The sequence below is a fragment of the Postia placenta genome (assembly GCF_002117355.1).
Source record: "Postia placenta MAD-698-R-SB12 unplaced genomic scaffold POSPLAscaffold_4, whole genome shotgun sequence".
In the NCBI taxonomy this organism is placed as follows: Eukaryota; Fungi; Basidiomycota; class Agaricomycetes; order Polyporales; family Adustoporiaceae; genus Rhodonia; species Rhodonia placenta.
Window position 1 is genome coordinate 850487 of NW_020169835.1, and position 24899 is coordinate 875385.

The following is a 24899-nucleotide window of genomic DNA, read 5'->3' on the forward strand; positions in this document are numbered from 1 at the left end:
CGTCGTGCCGCTTTCTCGCCGCTCTTTATTTCTCACTCATGGCTTCCTCGTCGCCTTCAGTGGATCATCAAAGACTACAACAGCAACACCCAGACGATTTCTCCCGAGAGCAACGCCAATCTGCAGGCTGCGTGGGGAGACCAGGGCGTAACGGTCCTCCCTGCGGGTGCCTACGTATGGGTGATCAAGAGCACTGATTCTGGATACACGTAGGTCGATTTCATAGTATCGTCTCTGTATCAGTACTTACGCCGTGGCTGGACAGCATTCAGGACGGCAAGCAGACGGTGTACTGGGGAGTCGCTGACGCCGTTGACAATGCAAACGTAATTCTGATTTTCCGTGCTCGTGTTCGGGACGAGACACTAGATGCTGACTGGTGTTGCAGGTGACGATCACTGCTGGCACTGGGAATGAGAAGCAGAGGTGGATCTTCCACCAGGCTTGAGCATCTCCCTCATGCCACGCTTGTGTTGAAAGTCGCAGTCAAGGTTTCGCTCTCAATGTACCAATAGTATGTCCGAGTCTGGAAATGATTCCGTATCTTGTGAATGACCATTGGAATTGCGATTCACCGTTTCATGGGCGCAGTCATATTCGTTTCGTAGTCGACACTGCCCCTTGAATTTCGTGCTCGGGCCGTGTGTATCTGCTGTCCCCAACGTTTGACGTTCGGAGAATGTCTTCCCGAAACTATCGCAGGACAGGACGCCATTCCGGAACTCATGTCAAAGCACGGTACTAGGACATCAAGGAAATGTAGCGTGATAGAACACTGTAACCCATGGCCACGAGTGCTAGTCTCCTGTGCAAAGTAGAACCGAACACGCTTCCTACGGGACTAAAGATTTTACACCTAACACGAATGTTACAAGTACAAGGAATCAGCATCACACAAGTGGACTTATGTGACAGATTACTGAGCAGATACTCGATTTACCGTACGCATACATGTGAATTCAACAAATGCTGCGATCTGTTGACATTTCATATAGGAAGCAGAGAGTCGCCCTGGGATGTCCGCAGCCAATTCATATGGTCTGATCAGTTTGAATAAGAGATTGAGCTGTATGGGACGTGCGTTCTGGTGAAGTATACGCATACAACAAATTGCACAAATAAACTCACAGTCATGCATCTCATCGGTCGCCCTTGACGGTGATCGTCACGACATGTGCTGCAGACTCGGATCTGGATGCTAATTGCAATATTCTGGTATAGCTGTGCTCTTTGAATCGTACTAAAGAGGCGCTCAAATAAACATGTGAAGCACTCAATTTTTTCCATCCTATTCGTGGTATCTTGCGGGCGTCACTGATAGCCCTCTTACGGGAATCAGTATCAAGTCTGCTGGAACTACAACAAACGACTCGTGGCGCTAACAGATACAGCACAAGACGTCAAACACACTGTCTTGCAGTAGTAGAAATACAATAATAGCAACAGTAACCTGCGCAGGGTCTAGCACCCCATTCCCATCTCGACAACCCTATAGGGCCCATCGTGGTCCGTTAAATTCCCGTTCCAAATCTCGGGGACATCACCCACGATGCACTGCGTGCTCGGGTTGTCCTGGCCAGGGCACGCCGCCCACTCGCCCGAGTCCTCAATGTGCACCTCGCCCGACGGGTGGACAAAGCCGAGGAACATCCCAGGACATATGGATATCGGGTCTCCTTCGTGGTTGATGTGAGTGACCGACGTCGGTTGTTGATCGACGTAGTTCGCAAAGGCTTGGTTCCCGACCTGTGGACGACCCTGTAAGAGGAACCACGGGATGGGCATGTGGTAGCAGCGGGTACATATGATGGTGCGGCCGCGCTGAATACAGGGCGCGCCAGCGTCATATATGATAGCGCGGCCACACTGAATACCGGGCAGTCATATATAACACTGGACGCACTGAATGGGCATGTGTCAGGAACGAGCTCAAAAGAGTCTCATAATATATGACGCACCTGGGACGCATTTGGATTGCTCATTAGCCGTTCAATGTATTACGGTTGTCCGCTGGTTAGCCTATATCATGTATGAGGGTGTCAGGTACTGGTGCTAGGACACCGATACATGTCGCTGCTGTTACCGATCTATCATTCACCCTGGGGCCGTCCTGCCACAGCGCACGACTCCCACGTATCTATCAAGGGAGAAATCAGATCGCAAGGGTCCGGGAGGAGCGATGTTCCGCATAGGAGTTCAGAATGGAAGCGGGCTCTGTACACCACATATGGTATGTGGCATTCAGCACAAACCGCGCTCACGCCGACCACGCTGGATCCATTGTAGCAGGATGGTCATGCTCGGCGAATCATAGCGATCGCTTTATCTGATGTGCAGCTTTCACGAAAAGCCATTCAACCAGTACGGAGCGCGGGCAGCCCACGCGGAGTCAGGGATCACACTTCGGACAGGCCCACTTCTGCATGCGAGAATCCTAGAAGCAGCACGCCGGCTTTCAGTACCCCATTAATTAAGTGGTGTGCTTCAGAACATGCCATCGACCTCTTACACATAGCCCGTTCGAAAGGAATTGCGAATTATGCTGCACATGAGCGAACCCGAGTAGAATGGAAGGACACTCGATCGAGTTGCGTGAGCGTATTGAATGGGTCGGACGCAAAGCCACGACCGGCACAGCCGCTACCTGATCTAAATGCATGGAGGTATAAATCAACTATTCCTTGTAGCGTATAGGGGATGTGCAGCACTCTGCTGGACTCTGCAGCAGACTCGAATCCGCACCTTAGCCCGCAATATTCTGGCAGAAACTGTGCTCGATAGATCGTACAGAGGAGACGCTACTCCTATAACGGGAGAGCATATATAATTGACCAAGCTCGGGGTATAGCCACTGTGAAATCCTACAATTCTGCTCGTGCCCTCGGTCTGCTTCCGAATACATACATGGCCAGCTTGCCTTAACAGCCCATTTCGATCCCATTATACGGTCCATCGTGGTCCGACTCATCACCATCAAGAACAGTGGGTACGTCTCCGACGATGCACTGCGTGCTCGGATTGTCCTGGCCCGGGCACGCCGCCCACTCGCCCGAGTCTTGGATGTGGACCTCACCCGATGGGTGGACGAAGCCGAGGAACATGCCTGGGCAGATAGGGATTGGATCCTCCTCGTTGTTAATGTGCGTCACGGACGTCGGCTGCGCGTCGACGTAGTTCGCAAACGCTTGGTTGCCGACCTGGGATATCACCGTGATCAGTGGTGCGCGGGAGGGGGACGGGAAAAACGCACCCGTGGCAAGCCATAGCCCACGAACGTGAAGGTCGCATCCGAGATGTGAAGCGGCAGATATACGGAGTCAAGCAGTGAAATCGCCGCGCCTGGTGAAAGTGAGTCTGCCGTGCCGTTGCGGTTGCTTCGTGGAGATATCACATACCCAATGAATGACCAACAATCGTGATTTTGCTAGCACCATACGTCGACATGGTCGACTGCACAGCCGATAACACGTCTGTTGCGGTCCTGCATCACGTTTCAGCTACCGCCTGGTCTGTTCCACTAGATGCACGTACTCTGCTTGAGCATCTGCAAAGCCTTCGTGCACTTCGATGTCGGAGCTCAATCCGGGGAACAATGTCGAGTCCAAGTTCACCAGGGTTATGTCCCCATCAGTGACCAGAGGTAAACTAGCATTCGAGTCAGCAATCTGCCTAAGCATTCCACCAACGTCCTGTTCACCCACATCTCCTCAGGGTCTGTTCCTTGATGTGATACGATGACGGTTTCCAGTGTGGGATCATACCCGACGAACCCTTGTGGCGAGTGAGTAAACAGTTCGGCCATGAGCTATCAGGCCACTTGCAATACTGCGTTCCATCTCCATCACCCCCTGACGCTACCGGCTCGAATCCCGGGTTTGCCTCGCAGTTCGTGCCACAAGTCCAGGTCAGCGTCTCCGACGCGGGGCAGTAACCAGCGCTCGCGTAGTATGTGTATGGGGTGAATGCCGTGATCTGTGACTGCCCCAGTGCAGTTATGGCCTGCCTTGCCCTCAAGCGTGACGCAGGGATGGCCTGTACGACCGGGGCCGCAGTGAGCAGCGCAACGCCGAGCGCAACGAGGCGCATTGCAACAGGGGACTGAAGGGTGTGCGAGCGTAAGCCAGGCAGCACATAATCGTGCGAGACTGGCTAAATATAAGGCTGCTCGAAGGATGAGGCAGTAGAGCGGGTTCGCCCATGGCATGGAAGAATAAGAAGCCCAAAGCGGCTGAGGACAGACCGGAAGGCGGGTGTGAGCACATGGAGAGAAGCCGCCGGTGATGATTGATATAGGAGAGGAGCATGTGAGAGCAAACGACGCATGTGCCGTGTGTTATTGAGTAGCGCCCCCCTTCATGTGCTCGACGTTGTTAATATCGTTGATTCCAGGCTGCCGCCCGATCTATTATAGGATCATGCTTCCGACCTTATTACGCTCATGCAAATCGATCGAGTGCTCATTTGGTCCCTCCGTTCTACTCGGGCTCGCTCGTGCGCAGCACAATACGCAATCCTCTCGAGCGGGCTATGTGTTAGATTTAGATGACGATGGCACGTTCTGAATCACACCACTTGATTGGTTGGGTATTGAATGTCGGCGTGCTGCTTCTAGAAGTCTCGCATGCAGAGGTGGGCCTGTCAGTGTGACTATAGTACCTGATTCCTGATTTGGCAGGGGCTGCTTTCACTCCTTACTAATTCTTTTTGATCATGAAGGCCTTTTGTGAACGCTACACACCATATGGGGCGATCACCATAGCTCGAGCATGACAAACCTTGCTACATTGGGTCCAGGGTGGGTGACGTAAATCCATTTCGTGCCAAAACCACATACCCACTGGCATACGTGGTTGATGAGCCCGCTTCCACCTGAGCTTCCTATGCGGAACGTCGTTCCTCCCGGACACATGTGGTCTGATATTTCCCTTGAGAGATACGTGGGAGTCGTGCGCTGTGGCAGGGCGGCCGCAGGGTGAGTGATATATGGATAACGGCGGCGACATGCATAAGGCCAACTTATGCACGCTTTCGGCGCGTATATGCATGCGGCCTGTGTCATGCGTTGTGTTTATGGCGGCTGTCACAGTGATTTGGCAGAGAAGCTCGGGAGGGGCCCATCTTACGAACTTGATTCCTTTCGACGTGTGTTGGTGTTTAAGTAAGATGCAGCGGTCAAGGCCTATCATCGGCGGGACACATCGTGGAACGGGTCACATCTGGACTTGTTAGGCATTCTGCCCGGCATCGGCAAGTATGTTATGACCGCCGCCAGCCCTGTGTCGGTTTATTCTCGTTGAGTAGTGTCTACGATTTCGTGAAATCTTTCGGAAATGCTGTCAGTGAAGCATAAGGTCGCTCGGCTACTGAGTGCCTGCGAGTTCTCGTGGGAGATCGTCTCCGTACACAGTGCAGAAGCGATACGTTCTTACAGACAAGTGACTGATCATGCACATGAAGGACGTGCTATGTATAGCGATCTGTTCCAGCCCCCAATCGGCGACGGGACATGGAAACCACTTCAGTGTTTGAAAGGTCGATACACCACTTTGTTTCGTGTCAAAGGCGGAGAGGTCGTCCTCCAGTCACCAGGAAAGGCAGCATGTCGCAATGTTAGGAGGCGAACCGAGGAACGATTAATGCGCAGCGCAGATGTGAAGATCTTGGTTCGAGTCGAGAATCGAGATACAATAACCGGGCCCCGATCGCCGATCGGCACATGCCAGTTGACTCGCATGTCTTTGCGCTTATGCACCGGCAAAGATACCAAACCATATTCGGGGGAAATGCCCCATGTGCCCCCCAGGCGTTGAGACAGAGCATCTCCTAGGCTAGCCAGTGCAACCAGCGCGCAACGACTGGATCAGGCAACATGGCTGTCCAACAACCGAGATAGAACGTGTGTGATAACCTCGGTCGAGGTCGACGATACAAGGCACATGAAGCTTGGGACTGCGCTTATGGCCAAGCATCTGTTCCGTTGTCTGTGTCACAACGTTCGTTCTCCCCTGGCTTTCCATCAGTTATCACGCATATGGCTTCTCTTCAGGGTCTAAATCTGTCGATCGAACCACCGCGCGTTCACACTGGCTAATGCATTCCCTCCAAAGGCCCACATAAAAGGCCGGCAGGCCTATTATTGTCGTCTTTCAACCAGTCCACTGTAGACCGACAGCCGCGGGATGTTCTCCTTCACCCTCGGTGCCCTCCTGGCTGCTGCCTCTGCCGTTCAGGCTGCCCCAGGTCTGAGGGCAAGGCAGGCTATCACCGCGCTGGGGACGTCTCAGATATCTGCATTCCAGCCGTACACCTACTATGCCAGCGCGGGATACTGCGCGGCAAGCGAAACGGTGACATGGAGCTGCGGAGCTAACTGTGAGGCGAACCCTACATTCGAGCCCGTGGCGTCCGGAGGGAACGGCGACAGTACCCAGTACTGTGAGTCTATGTTGGTGTATACGCCGTGGTGAACAGCTTCCGAGAGCGCTCCACATCAGGGTATGTGGGATACGATCCGACGCTCGAAACAGTGATCGTGTCACACCAGGGCACGGATCCTGAAGAGATGTCAGTGGCACTATTTCAAACCTCTTCCGTGTTCCGCACCCTTGACATGGCTCTGCACGCAGTCTCCCCCTCGTCACGGACGCGGACATTGTGAAGACGAATTTGGATTCTAGTCTGTTCCCCGGCTTAAGCACCGATATCGAGGTTCACAAAGGCTTCGCGGATGCCCAGTCAGCGTGAGCGCGTACCATCGCTCTAGGTCTCCTTTGTATTAACAACAATCCACAGGACTGCCACAGATGTGCTTGCGGCTGTACAGACCGCGATATCTCAGTATGGCGCGACTCAAGTGACAGTCGTGGGTCACTCTCTCGGTAAGTCACATTGGGACGCCGTGCTCTGGCGTTACTTAATCTGAACTGGTCGGTCCAACCCTTAGGTGCTGCGATCGCACTGCTCGACGCAATATATCTGCCTTTGCACATCTCTGACGCGACGTTCACATTCATTGGATACGGGCTGCCCCGCGTATGTACCCATTGGCCATTGCTAGCACATTCTGCAGATCCCCTTACAAGGTCGTTCACAGGTCGGGAACCAAGCGTTCGCGAACTACGTCGATGCGCAGCCGACGTCCGTGACGCACATCAACAACGAGGAAGACCCGATTCCCATCTGCCCCGGGATGTTCCTCGGCTTTGTCCACCCGTCGGGCGAGGTGCACATTGAGGACTCGGGCGAGTGGGCGGCGTGCCCCGGCCAGGACAACCCGAGCACGCAGTGCATCGTGGGTGATGTCCCGGAGGTTTGGGACGGGGATGAATCGGACCACGACGGGCCCTACGGGGGCGTCGAGATGGGGTGCTAGACCCTACACACGTTACTATTTCTGTATTTGTCTTGCTGTACGACATTGTGTTGTATCTGTGAGCGCCACTCGTTTGTTGTAGCTCCTCTTATCTATACCGGAAGGGGTCGATCTGTACGTCCATGCCTTCGAATCTGATATCCGCGGTGCCGGTTATGAACTTGCATTTCGGAGTCGACGCCACCCAATGGCCATCGCGATTTCTGGACCGAGATCACATACCGCTGTCTCTTGATGCGCTAATGTCTGCCAGAGATCCATCTAGGCGCCAACATCTCGGACCAAGCGCCGGTGGAATGTCGCTGCGATGCGGATCCTCCTCAGCCATTCCGTCCGCACTTCAAGTCCGCTATTAAGCATGCAGATCTTCCACCCGAGGAAGCTGCTACCTGTCACACGGCTTTTGGGCAGACGAGGCGATTGCAGTTGTATCGTTCTACAGCGGCATCAGTCTACTATCCGCGTCAGTGTATATTGCGTCATGCAATAGGAAACCTCGATTCTGATTACTGCCCGTTCGGCCCTGCTCAGTAGGCTTTGCAAGATGCGTTTCGCGACCCTTCGTCGCCGTTCCATCTCGCCCCGGGAACGCAGGGCCCCGAGTCGCCTGATCCTCCTGCAGAGCATCTGCATACGGCGGCGGCAGCAGCAGAAGTCTCACCTGCCGAGCATGCTCGCGCCACCCTCACCAAACTGGGATACGACCCAACCAGTTTCTGGGAGCAGAAAGTAGCGTGGGGAGACCACGATGCCTTCCAGTCAGTGCGCGTCTTACCTGTTCTTTTCGGTTCCGCTAATTCTTGACGCAGGCATGTGAACAATGTGCGCTACAGTGAGTCTGGCCTTGAAGCTCGCAGGCCGTCCGTTGATGATGTCTCAGTACGCTTCTTCGAATCCTCTCGCATTGAGTGGATGGTATCTCTCGGGGAAGAGATAGGTGGAGCCTCTCGGGCTGAGGACATGCTCGCCGGTCGCGGGGTCTCCTTGATCCTCAAGTCCATCTCCGTGGACTACAAGCGACCGGTGGTGTATCCAGACACCCTGCTGGTCGCCCACAAGCCACACGCGGGGCCGCTGAGGTCGAGTTCTGACGTTCACAGTCCCGACGTGACGAGCAGGAAGCTGCCGAGGACGCACTTCCACGTGATGGGCGCGGTATACTCGTATGCGCAGGGGCGGATCGTAACCGAGTGCGATTCGGTGCTGGTGTGGTACGATTATAATAAGCTGGCGAAGTGTGATCCGGGGAAGGAGGCACAGCAGGCTTTGCAGCGACGCATGAACCTTGCGCATGAACCGACGGGCATGTAGGATGTGCGTCGTCGTTCCATTCGTAGAGGTATTCTTTGACGTCCGTTGAACACCCTACCAGACTTTAGCGATGCTGCTTAGTTGCCTAAGTACTGGTGATAATTCACGGATTGGCTTCCTTGGGTATATGGATCGCGTCACGGCTTACGTGGGAAGTGGTTACATACTTCAGCTCGGAGCGAGCTGCCACAGTCTCGTCTCCGCTCGTTCTTGATCCTCGACTTCTCCAAGCAGTCAATTCGATGTGCTACCAAATGAACCGCTCTTCATGCTCAAAAACAATATCCCCATATCAGAGCTTCGGACTTACGTCTGTTTCTATCTGACTGCACCACGCCTTGAAAGGCTACACGGATCGGAAGGCAAGCAGGAGGAATTCGTCTCTAGACCCTTATGGCGCTGTGGGCTGGGTTTGCTATCCTGGGAAAGCAGATCGCGCGTATCTTGAATAACGGTCGCCATATAATAAGTAACAGTACGTTCTTTGCGGGCTTTGTGTGTCATGAAAGGCCGACAGCGGAGAAGGCGAATTTTGCTGACTCTTAGAAGACTGACGAACCATACGACTTGCAGGTATTCTATAGCCACGGCTTCCCTTAATACTATAATTCTGATCTTATATCCGCTGGATATAGCCGTGGTTTTTTGAGACATCTCTATTCTCCAAGTTACATAGGCACTCCCTTCTTGCTGAGAACGGTGACCGACTGCGCCTGACCTATTAGCTGTATTGTGGCAGCAAGACACCGATCTTGGTCTTCTCAAGCACACGATACGACGAAGGTTTGTCACTACGCCTCCTCTGTTCCTGGAGCGGCACTTCGCATTTCTCGAGCACACGAGCCGTCCTATCGTCTGGGATGTGATTAGGGCTCTTAAGGTATTGTAGTGTGCTGATGGTATGTATGTTGAAAACTCTGAGCTGTTTGCTTATGTATGTATTGATATAGTCAAGTCGCCGTATGCCGAACACAGCCGCTTTTCTGCTTCTATCAATGACACACAACTGCCACGGTAAAGAATCCACCTCGAATATTTACATGATTGATCAGAAGCTCAGCAGCTTACGCCCGTTTCTGAACCAACATAACTGTTATGACCTTGTATTCTTTTGTTTGAACTTATCACACAAGGCGTGTCATAACACTGCATAATGTTACCATAGCCGGTCGACAGGCTGGATCCTATCGCAGACGAAATTGATAGCGTGCCGAGTGAGTGTGCCTTATTCTATAATAGTATACATTTCGACAGCCCGTGTATGGGGCGCAAAATTGCTCCAGATTGGAGGAGAGTCACTAGACAACGGAAGCGAAGCACCGCAGGGTCTCGGATGGTTGATCGCAATGTGCCTAAGTTGGCATATCAGCGAAACGTGCAAACAAATGAAGATCATGACGCACGAAGTGGTTCACACCATCTAGCCTCTTCACATCGACCTCACGAGCGCCAGGGGGCCATGCATGACGAACCCTCCTCGCCAGATCCCATGAACCGTAAACTGTCGCGCCCACGGACATCGTACACCAGACAAGCACGACGCGTAGCCCAGGCCAAACAGTTTTGTCGAGTAGAGCACGCTGTGCGTTCTCCTGGTATACGGTACTGTCGACATCCAGCATCGCTACGTGAGACCGTTGGGCACCTGCCCAGTCTGTAACGGCAGCGATCTCAACGGGAGACATGGTCTTTAGCGTAGGTTGGTACTTGGGCGAATCGTCTATCGGTGAATTGTTGATACCGGCGAGAATTTCCTCGCGGGTGAGGGAATTGAACGAAGACAGCACGGTGGGGGTGTGGCGGTAATAGCCAGACACCCAGAAGGAGAATGCTTCCGCTGCACCTTCCGGGGGAATAGACTTATCACGGGTTGGAATATACAAATCGTCGTACACATCAGAGATTCCAAACGTGTACAGCGGCGGATCTGCATGCAGCTTCAATGTAGACTCTTGTGGGAAGATGTCGTAGTAGACTCACCGTAGACAATGAAGGATCGCAGATGCATGTCTAGCAGTTTCCGGGTCGCTTCCGGAAGCGCATGAGCGGATGCAAGCATAGACATGATGGGGCAGTTCCCCAACGACCACCCGAGTATCGATAAACCCCCAGCCGCCTCGGACTTGTGCGACAAAGCCTTGGGAGGTAGATCATGCTCCAGAATGAACCATTCCAGGAACCTGGCCAATTCCATCCCTCGGTCACTGATGAATGTTGCTTGGTCTGCTTTGTCAGAGCGCAATGCATCGAGTTCTGATGGTGAGAAGGGCGTGGAGCCTGGATAGTCACGCAAGTTTATCGCGACCAGGCGCATATTATGTTCGGGGGCATACTGGAACATGGGTTTGAAGATACCTGTAAGCAGAGATGTGCGTCAATGATCCCATACTTGATTCGCAACACAACAACCTTTCTGAAATGATGACAGCGTGAGGCAATTGAGAAGGGTGCAGCTTACCTCCGTGAAAGATCAATCCATGAACCAGCACAAGCGTTATGTATGGTTCCGACCCTGGAGGTGCCCCAGAATCCTCATAGTAAAGCTGGGTCTCTTTATCGTCGACTGGTGCTACAGGCATTGTTGAGCGTGAGGATTGCGGGTGATCAGTATGCCAGATACAAGCCGACGAGGGAGTTATATACCTGTGAACACCACGCTACGAAAGATTTCCGTGTACGGGAGCTTAGATATGCAGCATTCAGCTAGTCAAACACTATTTCTGTCGTAATTTGATGGTCCTAGCACTATTTGAGAGGCAGCGCGAAAAGAACACATGCCTCGACGTTATTCTGGGCATGGCACGTTCCATGATACTAGTAGGTAGTAATAGCTGTCCACAATATGCCATTACTCACCCCCAGTGTGTTTTCCCTCTGCATGTACGACTACTGGAGACCGTCAGGGGGAAGGTGTCGCACTAGAAACATCGAGAACATCGTCAACCTGAGTCATTCGTCTAGGGTCCAGTAAATTTTTGAGACAAGGTTTGAATCTATTCGTGGCGTCTCGCGCCCACCCACATTGAGCTAGATAGAACGTAGCAGGATCAATGCAGCTGACGTATACCCTGCCAGTGGATTCTTCATCGCACCAGGGCCGAGTGATACACACCATACTTTGACAGCAAATCCAATCACGATACACCTCCCCTCGCAGATTGTACCTTGTGGCAATGCAGGGTCAGCAACGACTGGTCAGAGATAGGATCATGAGGTGGATAATTGCTGTAATCCCCTCGCCCCCTCGCCGTCATGGTCGGTCATCGACGATATATCCATCCTGCTCAGAGGGAATTCGGTTTTTACATGCCTGACTCCGTCACCAATGACCAGATTGAAGGAGTCACTAACATCGCGTCATGGGTTGCTCAATTCGTCGCTGTCTGCCGTTTCTCACGGAAGCAAAGAGCGACGGGGTAAATTTCGACGACCGGACGGATATTGGGACATTGGCTTGGATTACTACATATGGCTGCTGCGAACAACCTGTTCGGAGGGATGAGGGCACATCGCCTCGAGGTGCCAACCCCATATCTGTAACTTTGGCGAGGGAAGTCTATCGTTATTGGTTTTGCTGGAAAAAGCTGCAGAGCTCGGAGTTCTGACCGGCGCCAAGGCAGCTTGAAGATGTGGCATTGAAACTTGTTTCAACAGTACACTAGTACTCATAGGGAACCACGCCACGTACCACACGTGCCTATCAATGGTATGAAATTCTGGCGTCATTGAATGCACTGCATGCAGGAATCAAAGTTCTTGTACAAGAGATTGAACTAAAATTGAATCAAAAGCGTATATCACTTGGGTAGAAATCGAATGGAAACCGAACGAAATTTGAAGACAAATTGAAAGAAGCAATGGAAAATGGATTACATAATCTATTTTTCTTCTATCTACTTCCATATCAGGCGCCAGAATACTGATTAGTGAATTCACTTTTATTTCAATTTGTATTTTATTTCTTGTACCAGAAAATCGGAAAATCGAATACTGCATGCGGTGTGTACAGCAATGAACCCAGGGGGACACTAATTGCGAGGCCAGCGTTCGAGAATTGCCCTGAGATGTTAAATACAGCCCCCTGCTATGAGGCACGACCAGCGCAGCGTGCCAGCGTCATAACACCGTCTATGCAAGGCTATTTAAGTAAGAGATGATGCGTTCAGGCGTCGGTCAATATTCACTGGGCCATGCGTACTCCGAGTCTGTGTTCGTGACCCGCCTTTTTCCCTTCGCTGCATACAGAGGGTCCCCTGTCCCACAGCACGTTTGGGTCACACACCAAGAATAAACCGCGCAAGTGACAATTGGTCACGGTCATAGTAACTGCGTGACACTGCCACCATTATGTCATTCGTCCGAGTCGGCGCACTGGTCGTCGGTCGTCGTTCCGAGTGTCACTGTGCCCTAGAGTTTTCTACTCGTCGAAAGCGGCGTCTACGCCTGCTTGCCAAAGCCCATCGTCTGTCTTCAGGCCGTCCCAGCTATGTCTCGGCATACTTCTGTAGCCTGTATGCCTCTGCTTCTGCTTGCCTTAGCCATCCCGGCTTCTGCTCATGAACATCATAATGAGCTTTCGGAGGAACAAGCAGCAGCTCCTATAGACACCATTCTGTGGCTCCATATATTTGTGCAAACCGCCGTATGGGGTGTGTTGTTTCCGACCGGAATGGTTCTGGGACTGTCTCGAAGTCGTTGGCATGTTCCCTTGCAGGTTCGCTAAATTTCTACTACCTCGGATAGTCAGAACTGAGTCGAGTGCAACGTTCCATTATTATTGGATCAGAGCGTAGGCTTTGCTCTTACTGCTGCGGGCTATGTGCTAGGGCATTCCCACAAAGGCAGAGCATTCCTTGCAGGCATTCACGGCACGATGGCCAACGTCATGTTCATCCCAATCGCCCTTCAACTCACCCTCGGTATCTACCTCAAACTACACATACATGAGCGGAGCCTGCGTCCTTGGGCTGTTCGTCTGCACGGTGTAGTGGGCAAGGCCTACCCCATACTCGGATGGACGCAGATGCTCTTCGGCGCCATCACAGTTAGAGGCTACTGTCGAGGTGACAACCTCGGCCAATGCCTAGCTCACTATATAATGGTAGGTTCGCGCCACGTAATACCGGCAACACGTTTGCTAATTGAGCTGTATAACAGGGAAGTGGCTTCATCGCATATGGCACCATAATGGCCATACTTCTTCTCGTCGGCGAGGCGTGGATTAGGCGAAGCGGCCGTAGTCCAGAATGGTGGGACTCGTGGGTTATCATGCTGTGGGTGCGTTCACTACTTCAATTTTGCTCGAGAGGCCATGCTGATACTGTACATGCAGGGCATCGGTTTGTACCGATTATTTCATCTCGCTGAGGTCTTGACCTGATACTCTCATAGTCAACACCTTCACCGAACACCGGGGCGCCGTATGGTCCGTCAAAGACATGCAGCATACGTGAGTGCATTATCATACAATTGCGACTTTTGATCGACGTTCAATCGAATTAGCATTCTCGGCGTGCTCTGTATGTGAATGCCTTAACGCATGTCGTTTTTATTCTTATACAGATGTTATACAGGGTGGACTGGAGGTGCATTGGGTGTCTTCTTATCGCGCAACAATCAGGTCAGTTGACTGATGCTGTCGCCGTGACCGCTTCCTTACTGGTCACGCTCGTAGCGATCTGTCGTTCCGTCATTGATGTGAGTAATACCATAAATGGCTATCAAGTGCATATCTCACAGCCAGATTCAGCATCATCCTGACCGGCTGGGCGATGTCCGAGCATGCGCAAGCTCTGATGCTCTCTACTAAGGTATGTGTCCGTGGATTTGAATGCATCATCGTAATAATATGCCGGCCGCAGGTTCATGCAATGTTCGGACACACTCTGATGCTTGCTGGTCTTACGCGGATCGTTGAAGTCTCTTTTATCGCGCCTAAATATGCGCCTCTGGAAGTTTCCGACGGAGATAGCCACAGTGATCACACCCTCACGGATACAGGTAGAGAAGAAATGTCCACCGGTTTCGGTGCTGCCGGGCGTGCGTTCAGACATCTGCCCTCGTTCGTAAGTGGGTCTTTGCTTTTGTCCGCATAAGTGCATCTTAATGCTCTCGGGATACGTAGTTACTCGTAGCTGCCGGGTATGTCTTTGCGTCGCAAATGACTAAGATGGCTCGCTCACTATTATTCAGATTGCTTTTCATGTCAGCAACAGACGAAGAGCTAGACTTCGTCCATGATCTCGACATGGACCACGTCACCTATGTTCTCATAATGTTTAGGTATGAGACTTGCGGCGGGCATTTATCCTGACTTTGTTGACTGATTTCTGTAAAATAGCGTGGCATTCCTACTATACACGCTGATCGTCACCCTCATCAACCTATACGCCACGAGTGGTAGAAATGCTATTGCGGCTGCAGCAGACAACGGCATCGAGATGGCTCCCGCCTCGAAATGGTACGCTCGCGTCCCTGTTGCGGACGTCGACGCGGAACCTGCCCATGTCATCGGCGATGATGAATGACGGTCTGGGCTCTTCAATTGTTGTATCATGTGGCAGGTGAACGTGTTGTTTGAACTGTTGTGATTGTATACGTGCATTTAATAGCCATTGGGGAGTGTATGCGATCTGGAATCATCACATGTCTGCATTTCAGAGGGGTTCATGTGTATTGATGACAGGCCAGTGACATCCTGACAGGTTTGTCGAACAGTACCCTCAACTTCCCTATATGCTAATAATACGTTATCAGGCGGCTGATGTAGCGTTGTAAATGATCTCCACGTAATCCAACCCCAGTTCAATAGGGATGTCAGGCTATGCATCCAGCACGTCGTCAACTTGACGGGAGCTTCAGTCATCACAACAAGACTCACTGGGCAATCCCAAAAAGAATCTACAACGGTGAGATAGAAGTCCGCGTTGGTGTACGATGTGCCATTGAGCTCCAGCAGGTTAGGCATGGTCAGCGTGGGAGGTGGTGGAGTCCCAAGCGGCGGGAGCCCTGCTTTCCCAATGAGCCATGCTTTATGGTGCTTAGAAGCAAGTGTAGCTCACCGAAGTTGGGGACCGTGAACTCGCCCCAGCTGTAGAGGTATGTGCCATTAATAAGCTCTCCGACGCTTCCGCGCGTGTTCCCAGTCGTGCTGGTCACGTCCGAGAACGTTGGTGCGTCGGGCCCCGGCGTGAGCCAGACGGTGAAGATGCTATAGCCCTGGTGGCACCAGTCGCTGGTGGCGTAGTCGAAGGCAAAGCTAGCGCCTGGCGCAATCTCCGTGCCTGCTGTGGGACTTGAGATGAATCCATGTTCCGATGTGTCTTCCTGACGACGTATCAGCAGACCTTCCGCTTGAAGCAGAAGGGGAAGAGAGACGGCCACGATTGCAGACAGAGTGCGCATGGTGAGCATTATTCGACGCCCAGACGCTTCGTCTCTCACTTATATAGCTTCGCACGCACGGCGACATGGCGCTAGCGCGGCGTGCTGCGCTGATTTAAAAGCGACCCAGTGGGCCTGCGGATTCGTAGTGGCGCACTCCATGAACATCGGGCTGAGTGTCCCGCTTCGGCCCATTGCTGTGGCTTCTTCATTCCAATCAGCGAAAGCTTCACCGCTTTGAGCGACTACGTCTAGTATTCGATGCTGCAATATTTCACGCCTGGCGGGCGATGGACATACGAGCTACAATATGATCAACAGGTGTCAGGTTGAAACAGATTTCAGAGACTGCCAAGAGCAAGGCTCCAGAGCTCTCATACCGGCTGTGTTGGTCTGAAAGCAGCTGGCCTTCGAGCCTAGCAAGTCCCTGGCCCTTCACCGGAGTCTAGTCTTCATTGCTTGGACCTAGCGCCATGAAGAGACTATTGGCGACAACTATGCCAGTAACTCAAGCTCGCTCTCGATGTTTCTTAGCAGACGACGACGTTGCCTGGATCTTACTGGAGCTCAATTACGGCGAAGACGGTCTGGTAGTACGTAAGAGATCATATTCCGCCGACAGCTGTCGTAGAGCGCAAACCTGTGTCGGCTCGTCGGACGCTTTGCAAAGACTTGGGGCACTATGTCTTCTTCAGTTTCTGCCCGGTATGCTGTGGCCAGTGCAGTCAAACGTGCAATAGGAGTAGCATCAAGTCAACTGGTCGCACAAGTGAACACTGCACATATACATGGCTCACTGCATGTGCGTCGTGTGTTGGGGTCTCCGTAAGCATCTGAGATATTCTCCCCTTGACTCATGTATGGTCTCTTGACCACCCAACCACCAGTAGTGCTTGTGCCTCAGGCAATATCCTTGCGCTGGTTTAGAAGTAACCAGAGGAGGATAAGGGGAGCGTCAGATAAAGTCTCTGGAGCGATGTGTTTCGGCATGGTGTATATATTGCAAATGGCTATGTTCGTTCGACTGGTGTGGTAGTAATGTCGGTCAAATGCGTATGTGGCGCCTCCCGGTTTCAAGTCCTCTGCCAAGAATTTGCGTATACTAACAGGTGCGATGTCAGTTACGTCGCGTTGCTCACGCCCTTCCGAGTCATGATCTTGGCCCTCGGCAAGACTCAACCGTCACCCTGAAATCGGGATAATGAAAAGCGAAGGGTAGGTTGTATCACTTCCTGTGGTAGTCAACCCCTTACTAAGAAGCCTTCTAGCATTATGTAGAAAGACGACGCCTACATAATGATGTTCACGAGCTGGTTTCGCAGGCCAACGCAAGCACAATCATGCGTCGCCAAGCATCACCCAGCATTTCTGTCCACGCTCCACCCTTGTTCCTAAGCTTCAGCTAATTTCAAATGGGGTGGCGGGTCAGTACACTTCCACAGCCTTGACCGTTCGGATGTGAAGAGCAAGGCAATGGTCGTTTGCAATGTATATTTGTGGCGGGTGCGTCCGTGCGTTGTGTGCCACTTGTTAGCGCTGTTGTCGCCACATCAAAGCGGAATTGAATCTCATTGTATATATAATAACTCCAATTGCAACGAACCTCGCTCGACAGACGTCTTACTTGCCTACTCAACAAACACACAACTCCCTCCAAAGTACTCGTCTGTGCACCTATGGACCAGCGCACCTCGCCCAACGGACTACAGAACGAGTCGCTCAACGACAACATTGGACACAGCTTGGCGGGCCGTATTGATGGGCAGAATAGTGCAAACACCGCTTCTGCCTCATTTCTAGGGAAACGCAGCACTATAGAGGATGAGCCACACCCTGATGAGCACTCGCATCCTTCCGCCGGTAGCGATACCGACAATGAAACTGCTGCAAAAAATAGCACAAAGCGGCTTAGGTCACAAAGTGGCATTAGGGGTGGGGCCCCAGGCAAAAGTACCAGAGCCCGTGGACGTCCACCTAAAGGGGCCTCAATGTCTCATCTGCGTGATCTATGGCCTCCCCCTGGCCCTCGCGAGCAACATTTTTTCCTTCCCGTAGCGGTGCACTCGGAAGCTAACCAGTCACATCCCAATGGCGATGCTAAAGGATTGACGTTGAATAGGCCACGAGGTATTGCAACTCGTGGGCGCTCGTCAAGAGCCACAAGCTCCTTGCCCTCGATCCGTGGGCTATTCGTACCCGTTGGCAGCTCTTGTACACCGTGCGGGCAGTACTTCCCCATTCCGGTATCGTTGGACGTTTATGAAGAACTCATCAACGGTGATGTGGAGCCATGCAAGACGGTCAGCCCGTTGGCCTTGTCGTCTAAGTATCTCATGTTTTCCTCGGTGGCAGAACTGGATGAAGCTATAGAATACGCCGAAACACGTATCAGTGACGCCACGACGCACCCCTCCTTCTTACCCACGGACCAAAGCCCCGATGCGTAACATCCTACTGTACGTGATCTTCGAGTCCTGCAGCAATGTCTTGTAATAGGCGGAATAGCCCTGGACTTAAGCCACGATACGATTCCGGGTTGTATGGTATATTCAACGATATGGAAACACTATGTTATTTGTTGTACACGTATGAGAAGGAATCGACACAAACATGCGAAGGCTATCTAACGGATCAAGACGCAAGCAAAAGAAAATGTGCGGCAAAAATGGGAATAAATATTGAGACCCGTAGGTCTACCACTCCGGGAAAGCGTGTCATCCTTGTGCAGGGGCCATGCTAATCTTCTCTGTATCGTTCCAATTTTTTCGTATATCACCCCGAAGGGGACACTAAATGACAAGGAGAATATGACATTGAGGGCCAGGGTTTGCATTCTGCCCAGCCTGCGGGTGACTAGCCTTCAAAGCGTTCATTTGGGCATAGCGTATGCTAATAGGCATCATATTCAAATCCGACTTGCGCTAGGCATAGTCGCATCACAAGGGATGTCAGGAAGCAGGTCCTTGATTACTGAGTATCTGTTCCCTGTTCCAATCCTAGCGTAGGGGTATATTGCGTGCAAGATATAACACTATCACAGTCTATTCGAAAGGCATGCCCTCCACTGCATCCGCAAGGGAAGTCCAATTAGAAAGCAATGTCTCCGCGAAATCTCGCTCCTCTTTTGCGAGTACTTGAATGGTCTGCGTGAGCAACGTATTCTCGCGGTTGTGCAGCACAACACGAAGTTCATGCCACATGCTGGGGAAGAGTCAATCACGGCGTCATAGTACAAGTGGACCTGCGGTTAGCTTACCATGAACGGATGAAGACTCTCCTATTAAGTAGCGCTGCTACCGATGCCTGGTCCTTTTCGATGAGGACCGTCAACTTATCAGCCTCTTGCTTCCAGCCATCTTTCTGTGCTTGCTTGATGGCTTCCAGCTTCAACTTGTTGCTCTCCTCACGCTTTTTCAGGCGGTCCACTTGATCTACTGACAGCCTATCCTGTCGGATGAAGAGGTCTCTCAACGCGATGTACAGGTCCCGTTGCGCCTACAAATTTTCGTGAGTCGGTAGTCATAGATTGCTACAAATGACTCACCTTCAATGACTCCAAAGTAGAATAGAGTAACGTCCTTGACTGCAATCGGCCCTGTGAGTATGTGCAGCCTGAATGAGAATAATTGACTAACGCGATGTTCCAGGAGGTCGGAATACTTCTGCGTGTGTACGGCAACGTGTGAGAGCCCTTGCTTGACGCCACCACACAGCTCGCAGCCATCCCCCCTCCAACAGCGCTCATTCACTTCTACCAGACTCTTCATCGTGTTCGTGAGCCTTGCCAGATCCGCCTGACCATCCGATAGTTGACCATGCGAAGCCCGCGGACGCAATCCAGACAGGATCGACGACGTCATTGAGTCCGCGTCGGAAGATGTAGAAGACACGATCGGGGACAACGATGGAGGCAACGCGAAGTGAGCCGGGAGATATGTGCGGCGGACGAGAGGAGGGATCCGTACCGCTTCGGCCTCGCGCCGTCGGACGATGCGCTCGGCAAGCATGCAGATCCTCTGCCAGTGCTCAACAAGGAATCCCACCTTGTGTCGCACAACACTGTCCAAAAGATATTGTCAGTTAAAAGTAGTGGTCTACTACGGACCACTGACGCCAATTTCTCATCCAGATCGCTGGGGATGCTCATCTCTTCTACTCTATCCACGCGCTTGCTGGCCGACTCTTCCTCGTAGGAGATGGGGGTGTGTTTTCGCCAGGCTTCAAGTGAAGGTTCAGTCAAGAACACGGCGAGCACCCCATCATCTTTGATCACAGGGTGATTGCTAGTACAATGCACCCATCTATCAACTTATCGGTGACGAGCGAAAAACGTGATGCCTACATGACGAAATTGAGGAACCGCGCCAGTCCCTTTCTGTTGGACGAATCAATGATGGAATGAGAAGGTGGAGCGCGATGCACACCTTCGCTGCTCCAAGAAACCCTCATCAGCTAACGTAAAGCCTGTGAGATCAAGGTTGCAAATCGGTAGAAGGCCGAATGAACTAACGTCCTATTCGTTTCGGTGGCAATGCTGTCAATAGGCGGAACGGATATCGTTTGACCAGATAATCCCACAAGAAGACAAATTCTGAGTACCGTCTTGGTACCGGCGGTCCTCGCTAACCAAAAACAGTAATTTGGTGAGCCTACTCGGTGGAAATTAGTCTGAACGCAGGGCTCACATCAGTGGAGACCTCGTACACAAGGTACCTGTTCAGAAGGAAGCCCTGTTGTCCAAGTACGTTCACATATACCGTCTCTAGTTTCTTCCACCACTCTTTTGGTAGTCCTGTTCCAGATATACTGGATGGTGCACCATTGAGCACACTGCCAGCATTACCGTCGGCGGGCGGAGATGCTACAGTGGCGGAAGGGAACTTCGGAACGCTCCAAGGATCATCCGTAGAGAAGGCCCGCGACGGCAGGCCGCGTGGTGAAGATGTATACTGGCCAAATCCAGATGTTGCAGGAGCCAGCGAATCCAGGTCAAGGTTGGGTATGGGCAGGGCATTCTCCTGCGCTAATGCAGCAACCCTTTCGATACTGATGTCTGTATTGTTTATCAACGACAGCATTGACCGTTACCCAACGGCCATACCTTTGCCGGATTGTGCGAGGGCAGCTAGTGCAAGGGCCACAAAGAACTCCAATCTTGACACTCGCGGGCGAGAACTGACCAAGCTGACAATCTACAGAAGATCAGAACCAAACGAACAGCAATTGTGCTGGGTATACCTTATCAATCGTGGAAGCTGAAAGAGAAGATGTTCCAAGGACCCTCGACAGAGCACTGACGGACGTCTCGCCACTGTTGGCGGTGTCAACCGCAGCGAATGCCTGATTGTAAATAGCTGGCAAAGTAGCTTCGCCTACATAGGAGTCTGCATCACAGAAGTACATATTTCAATACAGTCGCGTACCTATCACCGAACTGAAGCCAACAGAAGTAGAAGGAAATGAGGGGATAGCAGGAGGGGCAGGACTGGGTGCACTGCTCCATGGATCAAGTCCGTCATCGTATATGGAGCTGATGAGAGGGTTCTCATGGACAAAACTGCCTCCAAATCCATTAGAAGGGGATGTCGTATACGGCTGCGACGGGCGAGGTGCATTGAACATGGTAAGATGAGGTTGGAGAGCGTCGCTGAGCGCGACGCCGAAAGGACTGGACTGGCACTGGCAAGCGCCGAGCGGTAGTAGCGATCTCGTGACTGATATTGATGGCGTCTCCGCGGCGCGCGCTATCTAAAGGCGCTGAGGTCTGCGTACCAGCGCCATAGGCAGCTGCGAACGTCCATGCTCATCTCTCAGGATCCGCATGTGTGCTGCAAACAGAGAACAGTACTTTGGTGCAATTTCATGCTAGCTATGGCCGCTTGTCGCGACGGTGGCAGAAGAGGACGGTGCACGTGGACGGTGGCTGTATTGGATCTCCGACGACACGCTCGCCAGAGGCGCGTCTCGGGGCGCGACGTGAGAGCGCCCGCACTCTTACCCGCCTTCCTCAACGCCCCACGACGAGCATGCAGGCAGCGCCGCGTGCACCAGGCCCGCAGCAGCCTGTCAAGATCTACAATGCTGTCTATTCGTCCGTGCAGGTACGTATACGCAGGTCGTTTTGTGACGACACGCCTTACGCGCACCGCGTCAGGTATACGAATGCATGGTCCGCGGAATCGCAGTCATGCGCCGGCGGACAGACTCGTACGTGAACGCAACGCAGATACTCAAAGTTGCCGGAGTGGACAAGGGGCGGCGCACAAAGATTCTCGAAAAGGAAATCCTTCCGGGAAAGCACGAAATTGTACAAGGCGGATACGGCAAGTACCAGGGGACATGGTGCGTGTTCGTCAGCGTGTGTCGCCCTCCTGCTGACATCTCTGCAGGATACCTCTCGAGCGCGGCCGCGACATAGCCTTGCAGTATGGCGTTGCCCCCCTTCTCGCGCCTCTCTTCGACTTCGTTCCAAATGCCAACCCACTGGGAGGACTCCCGGCTGGACTGCCGAACATTACTTCAGGTTCACCATTCGTCACTCCGTATACCATTACACTCACTATACTGTGTTAGGTAATTTTGTGCCCGCTGGGCTCGCACCACCCCCCATCATGCCGGGTTCCGCCCTTCGTCTCCTGAATCAAGGTCGTGCACAAGGCCTCTTCACGCCTTCAACATCGGGTATGTACTTTTTCCTTTCTAGAACTCGCTTCTTATCAAAGATGCATCTCCAGGAGCGTACGCGCAGTCCCCCTTTCACGTCCCCGCCGTCTCGCCAACGCCACCGCCAGCCTCACTGAAGCGCACGCGGTCCGACGAGATGGACTTGTTGGGCTCCCCTCGCGATCCTAACAGTCAATCTGCGCCACCTACACTCGAACCGTCCCCTGACATACAGATGGCTGACCAATCGCGTCCTCCCTCTGCCCCATCACAATTAGAGGCAAATGGTGGTCCTTCGCCCGCAAAGCGACCGCGATTAGATTCCGTGATGTCTGACAGCGCGCTACATAATGGAGACCTGCTCACCGAGGCCGACCATCGGGCACCCACGCCAGCTGCAGTTATGAATGGTGGGTCGCGCCCCGCAAGCGCACATCCCATGGTACCTAACGGCCACATGCCCCCCGAGCAAGTGGACAGCAATGTGCTCGAGATCAGATTCGCCTCGAAGCCATATATCCCCCGAACTACTGACGCCGCGGCACCGTTGAGGGACACACGGCGTGCAGCCATTGTCGCCGCTATCTGCAGGGGCGACGACCCACTGCCAATCGTCGACCAACTACGTGATATCGCGCCAGACAACCCCGCGCTGCATGTGGATATTGATCTAGTGCTGGATGACCAGGGGCATACTGCGCTGCACCTCGCGGCGAGCATGGCGCAGCACGCGATCGTTGACGCGCTGATCGCGAACGGTGCGGATGTGCATCGCGGGAATTATAATGGCGAGACCGCGCTCGTGCGGGCGTGTTTAGCCACGCATAACGCAGACCAGCAGACATTCCACTTCCTTGTCACGGTACTGCACCCATCTATCCGCACACTAGACTCGTCGCGCAAGTCTATCCTGCATCATATTGTGGCGGCTGCGGGCGTCAAAGGACGGGCTGTGGCCGCACGGTACTACCTCGATCAGATCCTGGTCTGGATTGCACAGCATCAGGGTGCGGACTTCCGGTCACTGGTCGACCTGCAGGATGAGCATGGTGATACCGCGCTGAACATTGCGGCGCGGGTCGGCAATAGAAGTTTGGTGAGGACATTGTTGGACGTGGGTGCCAATCGTATCACACCGAACAAGCTCGGCCTGCGACCTGGTGACTTCGGAGTGGAAACCGAGGTAAGCTTAAACAGCACTGCCTACTCGTGTAGGAAATGTCACTTTGCGCAGGAATTGGGAGGTGGACCCCGTGCAGAGGATCTTCTATCATCACTACGGTCAGGACCTTCCGCACCAGTTCTTAAGAGTCAAGATGTTTTAGCTGGTGAGCTTGACAAAGGTTTTCATCGGTTCAACCGCCTTATGAGTGTGCAGACATGACTACAATGATACAGAATCTCAGCAACGACTTTGCCGCCGAGATCAAGACGAAGCAAGACGCGCTAGATGTAACACAGGCACATCTGCGCGCAGCGACGCGCGAGTTGTCAGAGCAACGGAAACAAATACAATCCTGGACTGCGCGCTGCGGCGAGATGGACCAAGCCGACCAGCGGATCCGCAATCTGCAGAAAGCTCTGGATGACGAGGAATGCTTCGATTGGACAGGGAGAACTGAGCTGAACGGCTCGGATGCAATGAATACCGCAGGGCCTGCCTTCCGCGTGCGCGGGCCGGCGTCCACCATGTCAGGACTGAACGGTGCTGTCGACTTGTCGTTCAACCTGGACACTGAACCCGCAATACCGACATCGGAGTCAGTGGCGAGCTTAATCAGGCTGCGACGACTGAAGATGTGGCATGAGCGCACGGAGCGACTGATGGATGCTCGTCTGGCGTTGTTGCGAGATGCCAGTGCCGAGAAGGAGTTTCAGTGTAAGAAGATTGTGGCGCTTTGCACCGGAGTCGCCATTGACAAAATCGAGGAGGCGAGCATTGCTACTTTGGACGTTTGTGTTCACGATGACTGAAGTCTATCTAGATGCTCGAGAATCTGGTCATCGCTGTCGAGAGTGAGTCACAGATAATTGATATCGGGCGTGTTTCAGGGTTCATGCAGAAGGTCTGACTGTCATTATTGCGAGGTCGAGGCCTACTGAATGACATGTTCTGAAGGTCAAAAACGGTGCCGCATGACACAGTGTCATCGAAGGGCTCCGATGCTGC

At 52.7% G+C, this 24899-nt stretch overlaps 11 protein-coding genes across 11 annotated transcripts; 6 read left to right on the forward strand and 5 right to left on the reverse strand.

The window, feature by feature from the left end:
* Positions 1-60: 60 nt before the first annotated feature.
* POSPLADRAFT_1039269 (hypothetical protein) lies at positions 61-667 on the forward strand (the record flags this gene model as incomplete). Its single annotated transcript, XM_024477518.1, has 3 exons — positions 61-209; positions 266-326; positions 389-667. Coding segments are annotated over 3 exons (270 nt in total), but the record flags the coding sequence as incomplete, so codon positions are not given.
* A 621-nt stretch (positions 668-1288) lies between these two features.
* On the reverse strand, positions 1289-1785 carry POSPLADRAFT_1045183 (hypothetical protein; the record flags this gene model as incomplete). Its single annotated transcript, XM_024478697.1, has 3 exons — positions 1289-1356; positions 1411-1489; positions 1549-1785. 3 exons carry the CDS (start codon positions 1783-1785, stop codon positions 1289-1291), a joined length of 384 nt encoding a protein of 127 aa, XP_024340846.1.
* A 1133-nt stretch (positions 1786-2918) lies between these two features.
* Positions 2919-4086, reverse strand: POSPLADRAFT_1136683 (hypothetical protein; the record flags this gene model as incomplete). The annotated part of the gene is made up of 6 exons (XM_024484713.1): positions 2919-3197; positions 3251-3354; positions 3396-3481; positions 3532-3645; positions 3702-3771; positions 3846-4086. The coding sequence occupies 6 exons, from the start codon at positions 4084-4086 to the stop codon at positions 2919-2921; spliced, it is 894 nt and encodes a 297-aa protein (XP_024340847.1).
* Positions 4087-6160: 2074 nt separating this feature from the next.
* On the forward strand, positions 6161-7495 carry POSPLADRAFT_1039271 (hypothetical protein). Its single transcript, XM_024477519.1, has 6 exons — positions 6161-6435; positions 6495-6564; positions 6627-6740; positions 6793-6878; positions 6944-7032; positions 7094-7495. The coding sequence occupies exons 1-6, from the start codon at positions 6180-6182 to the stop codon at positions 7370-7372; spliced, it is 894 nt and encodes a 297-aa protein (XP_024340848.1). The 5' UTR covers positions 6161-6179; the 3' UTR covers positions 7373-7495.
* A 224-nt stretch (positions 7496-7719) lies between these two features.
* On the forward strand, positions 7720-8683 carry POSPLADRAFT_1179666 (hypothetical protein; the record flags this gene model as incomplete). Its single annotated transcript, XM_024488690.1, has 5 exons — positions 7720-7835; positions 7907-8130; positions 8182-8204; positions 8253-8464; positions 8495-8683. Exons 1-5 carry the CDS (start codon positions 7731-7733, stop codon positions 8681-8683), a joined length of 753 nt encoding a protein of 250 aa, XP_024340849.1. The 5' UTR covers positions 7720-7730.
* Positions 8684-9404: 721 nt separating this feature from the next.
* Positions 9405-11262, reverse strand: POSPLADRAFT_1138073 (hypothetical protein; the record flags this gene model as incomplete). The annotated part of the gene is made up of 4 exons (XM_024484866.1): positions 9405-9605; positions 10087-10610; positions 10664-11038; positions 11142-11262. The coding sequence occupies 4 exons, from the start codon at positions 11260-11262 to the stop codon at positions 9405-9407; spliced, it is 1221 nt and encodes a 406-aa protein (XP_024340850.1).
* A 1807-nt stretch (positions 11263-13069) lies between these two features.
* Positions 13070-15489, forward strand: POSPLADRAFT_1073730 (hypothetical protein). Its single transcript, XM_024482637.1, has 14 exons — positions 13070-13397; positions 13470-13784; positions 13841-13960; positions 14016-14022; positions 14075-14132; positions 14186-14202; positions 14257-14303; positions 14358-14380; positions 14433-14493; positions 14545-14748; positions 14808-14824; positions 14876-14965; positions 15024-15387; positions 15440-15489. Exons 1-13 carry the CDS (start codon positions 13170-13172, stop codon positions 15208-15210), a joined length of 1374 nt encoding a protein of 457 aa, XP_024340851.1. The 5' UTR covers positions 13070-13169; the 3' UTR covers positions 15211-15387; positions 15440-15489.
* POSPLADRAFT_1032532 (hypothetical protein) lies at positions 15436-16096 on the reverse strand (the record flags this gene model as incomplete). The annotated part of the gene is made up of 3 exons (XM_024476866.1): positions 15436-15504; positions 15564-15712; positions 15745-16096. The coding sequence occupies 3 exons, from the start codon at positions 16094-16096 to the stop codon at positions 15436-15438; spliced, it is 570 nt and encodes a 189-aa protein (XP_024340852.1).
* Positions 16097-17742: 1646 nt separating this feature from the next.
* Positions 17743-18513, forward strand: POSPLADRAFT_1032533 (hypothetical protein; the record flags this gene model as incomplete). The annotated part of the gene is made up of 1 exon (XM_024476867.1): positions 17743-18513. One exon carries the CDS (start codon positions 17743-17745, stop codon positions 18511-18513), a length of 771 nt encoding a protein of 256 aa, XP_024340853.1.
* A 534-nt stretch (positions 18514-19047) lies between these two features.
* Positions 19048-21688, reverse strand: POSPLADRAFT_1168216 (hypothetical protein; the record flags this gene model as incomplete). The annotated part of the gene is made up of 12 exons (XM_024488000.1): positions 19048-19267; positions 19323-19561; positions 19611-19649; positions 19702-20125; positions 20179-20349; positions 20409-20441; positions 20491-20518; positions 20577-20688; positions 20752-21119; positions 21168-21258; positions 21305-21438; positions 21490-21688. 12 exons carry the CDS (start codon positions 21686-21688, stop codon positions 19108-19110), a joined length of 1998 nt encoding a protein of 665 aa, XP_024340854.1. The 3' UTR covers positions 19048-19107.
* A 404-nt stretch (positions 21689-22092) lies between these two features.
* On the forward strand, positions 22093-24801 carry POSPLADRAFT_1045191 (hypothetical protein; the record flags this gene model as incomplete). Its single annotated transcript, XM_024478698.1, has 9 exons — positions 22093-22167; positions 22221-22408; positions 22456-22589; positions 22640-22747; positions 22789-23171; positions 23199-23912; positions 23964-24057; positions 24108-24661; positions 24715-24801. The coding sequence occupies 9 exons, from the start codon at positions 22093-22095 to the stop codon at positions 24799-24801; spliced, it is 2337 nt and encodes a 778-aa protein (XP_024340855.1).
* Between the last annotated feature and the right edge of the window lie 98 nt (positions 24802-24899).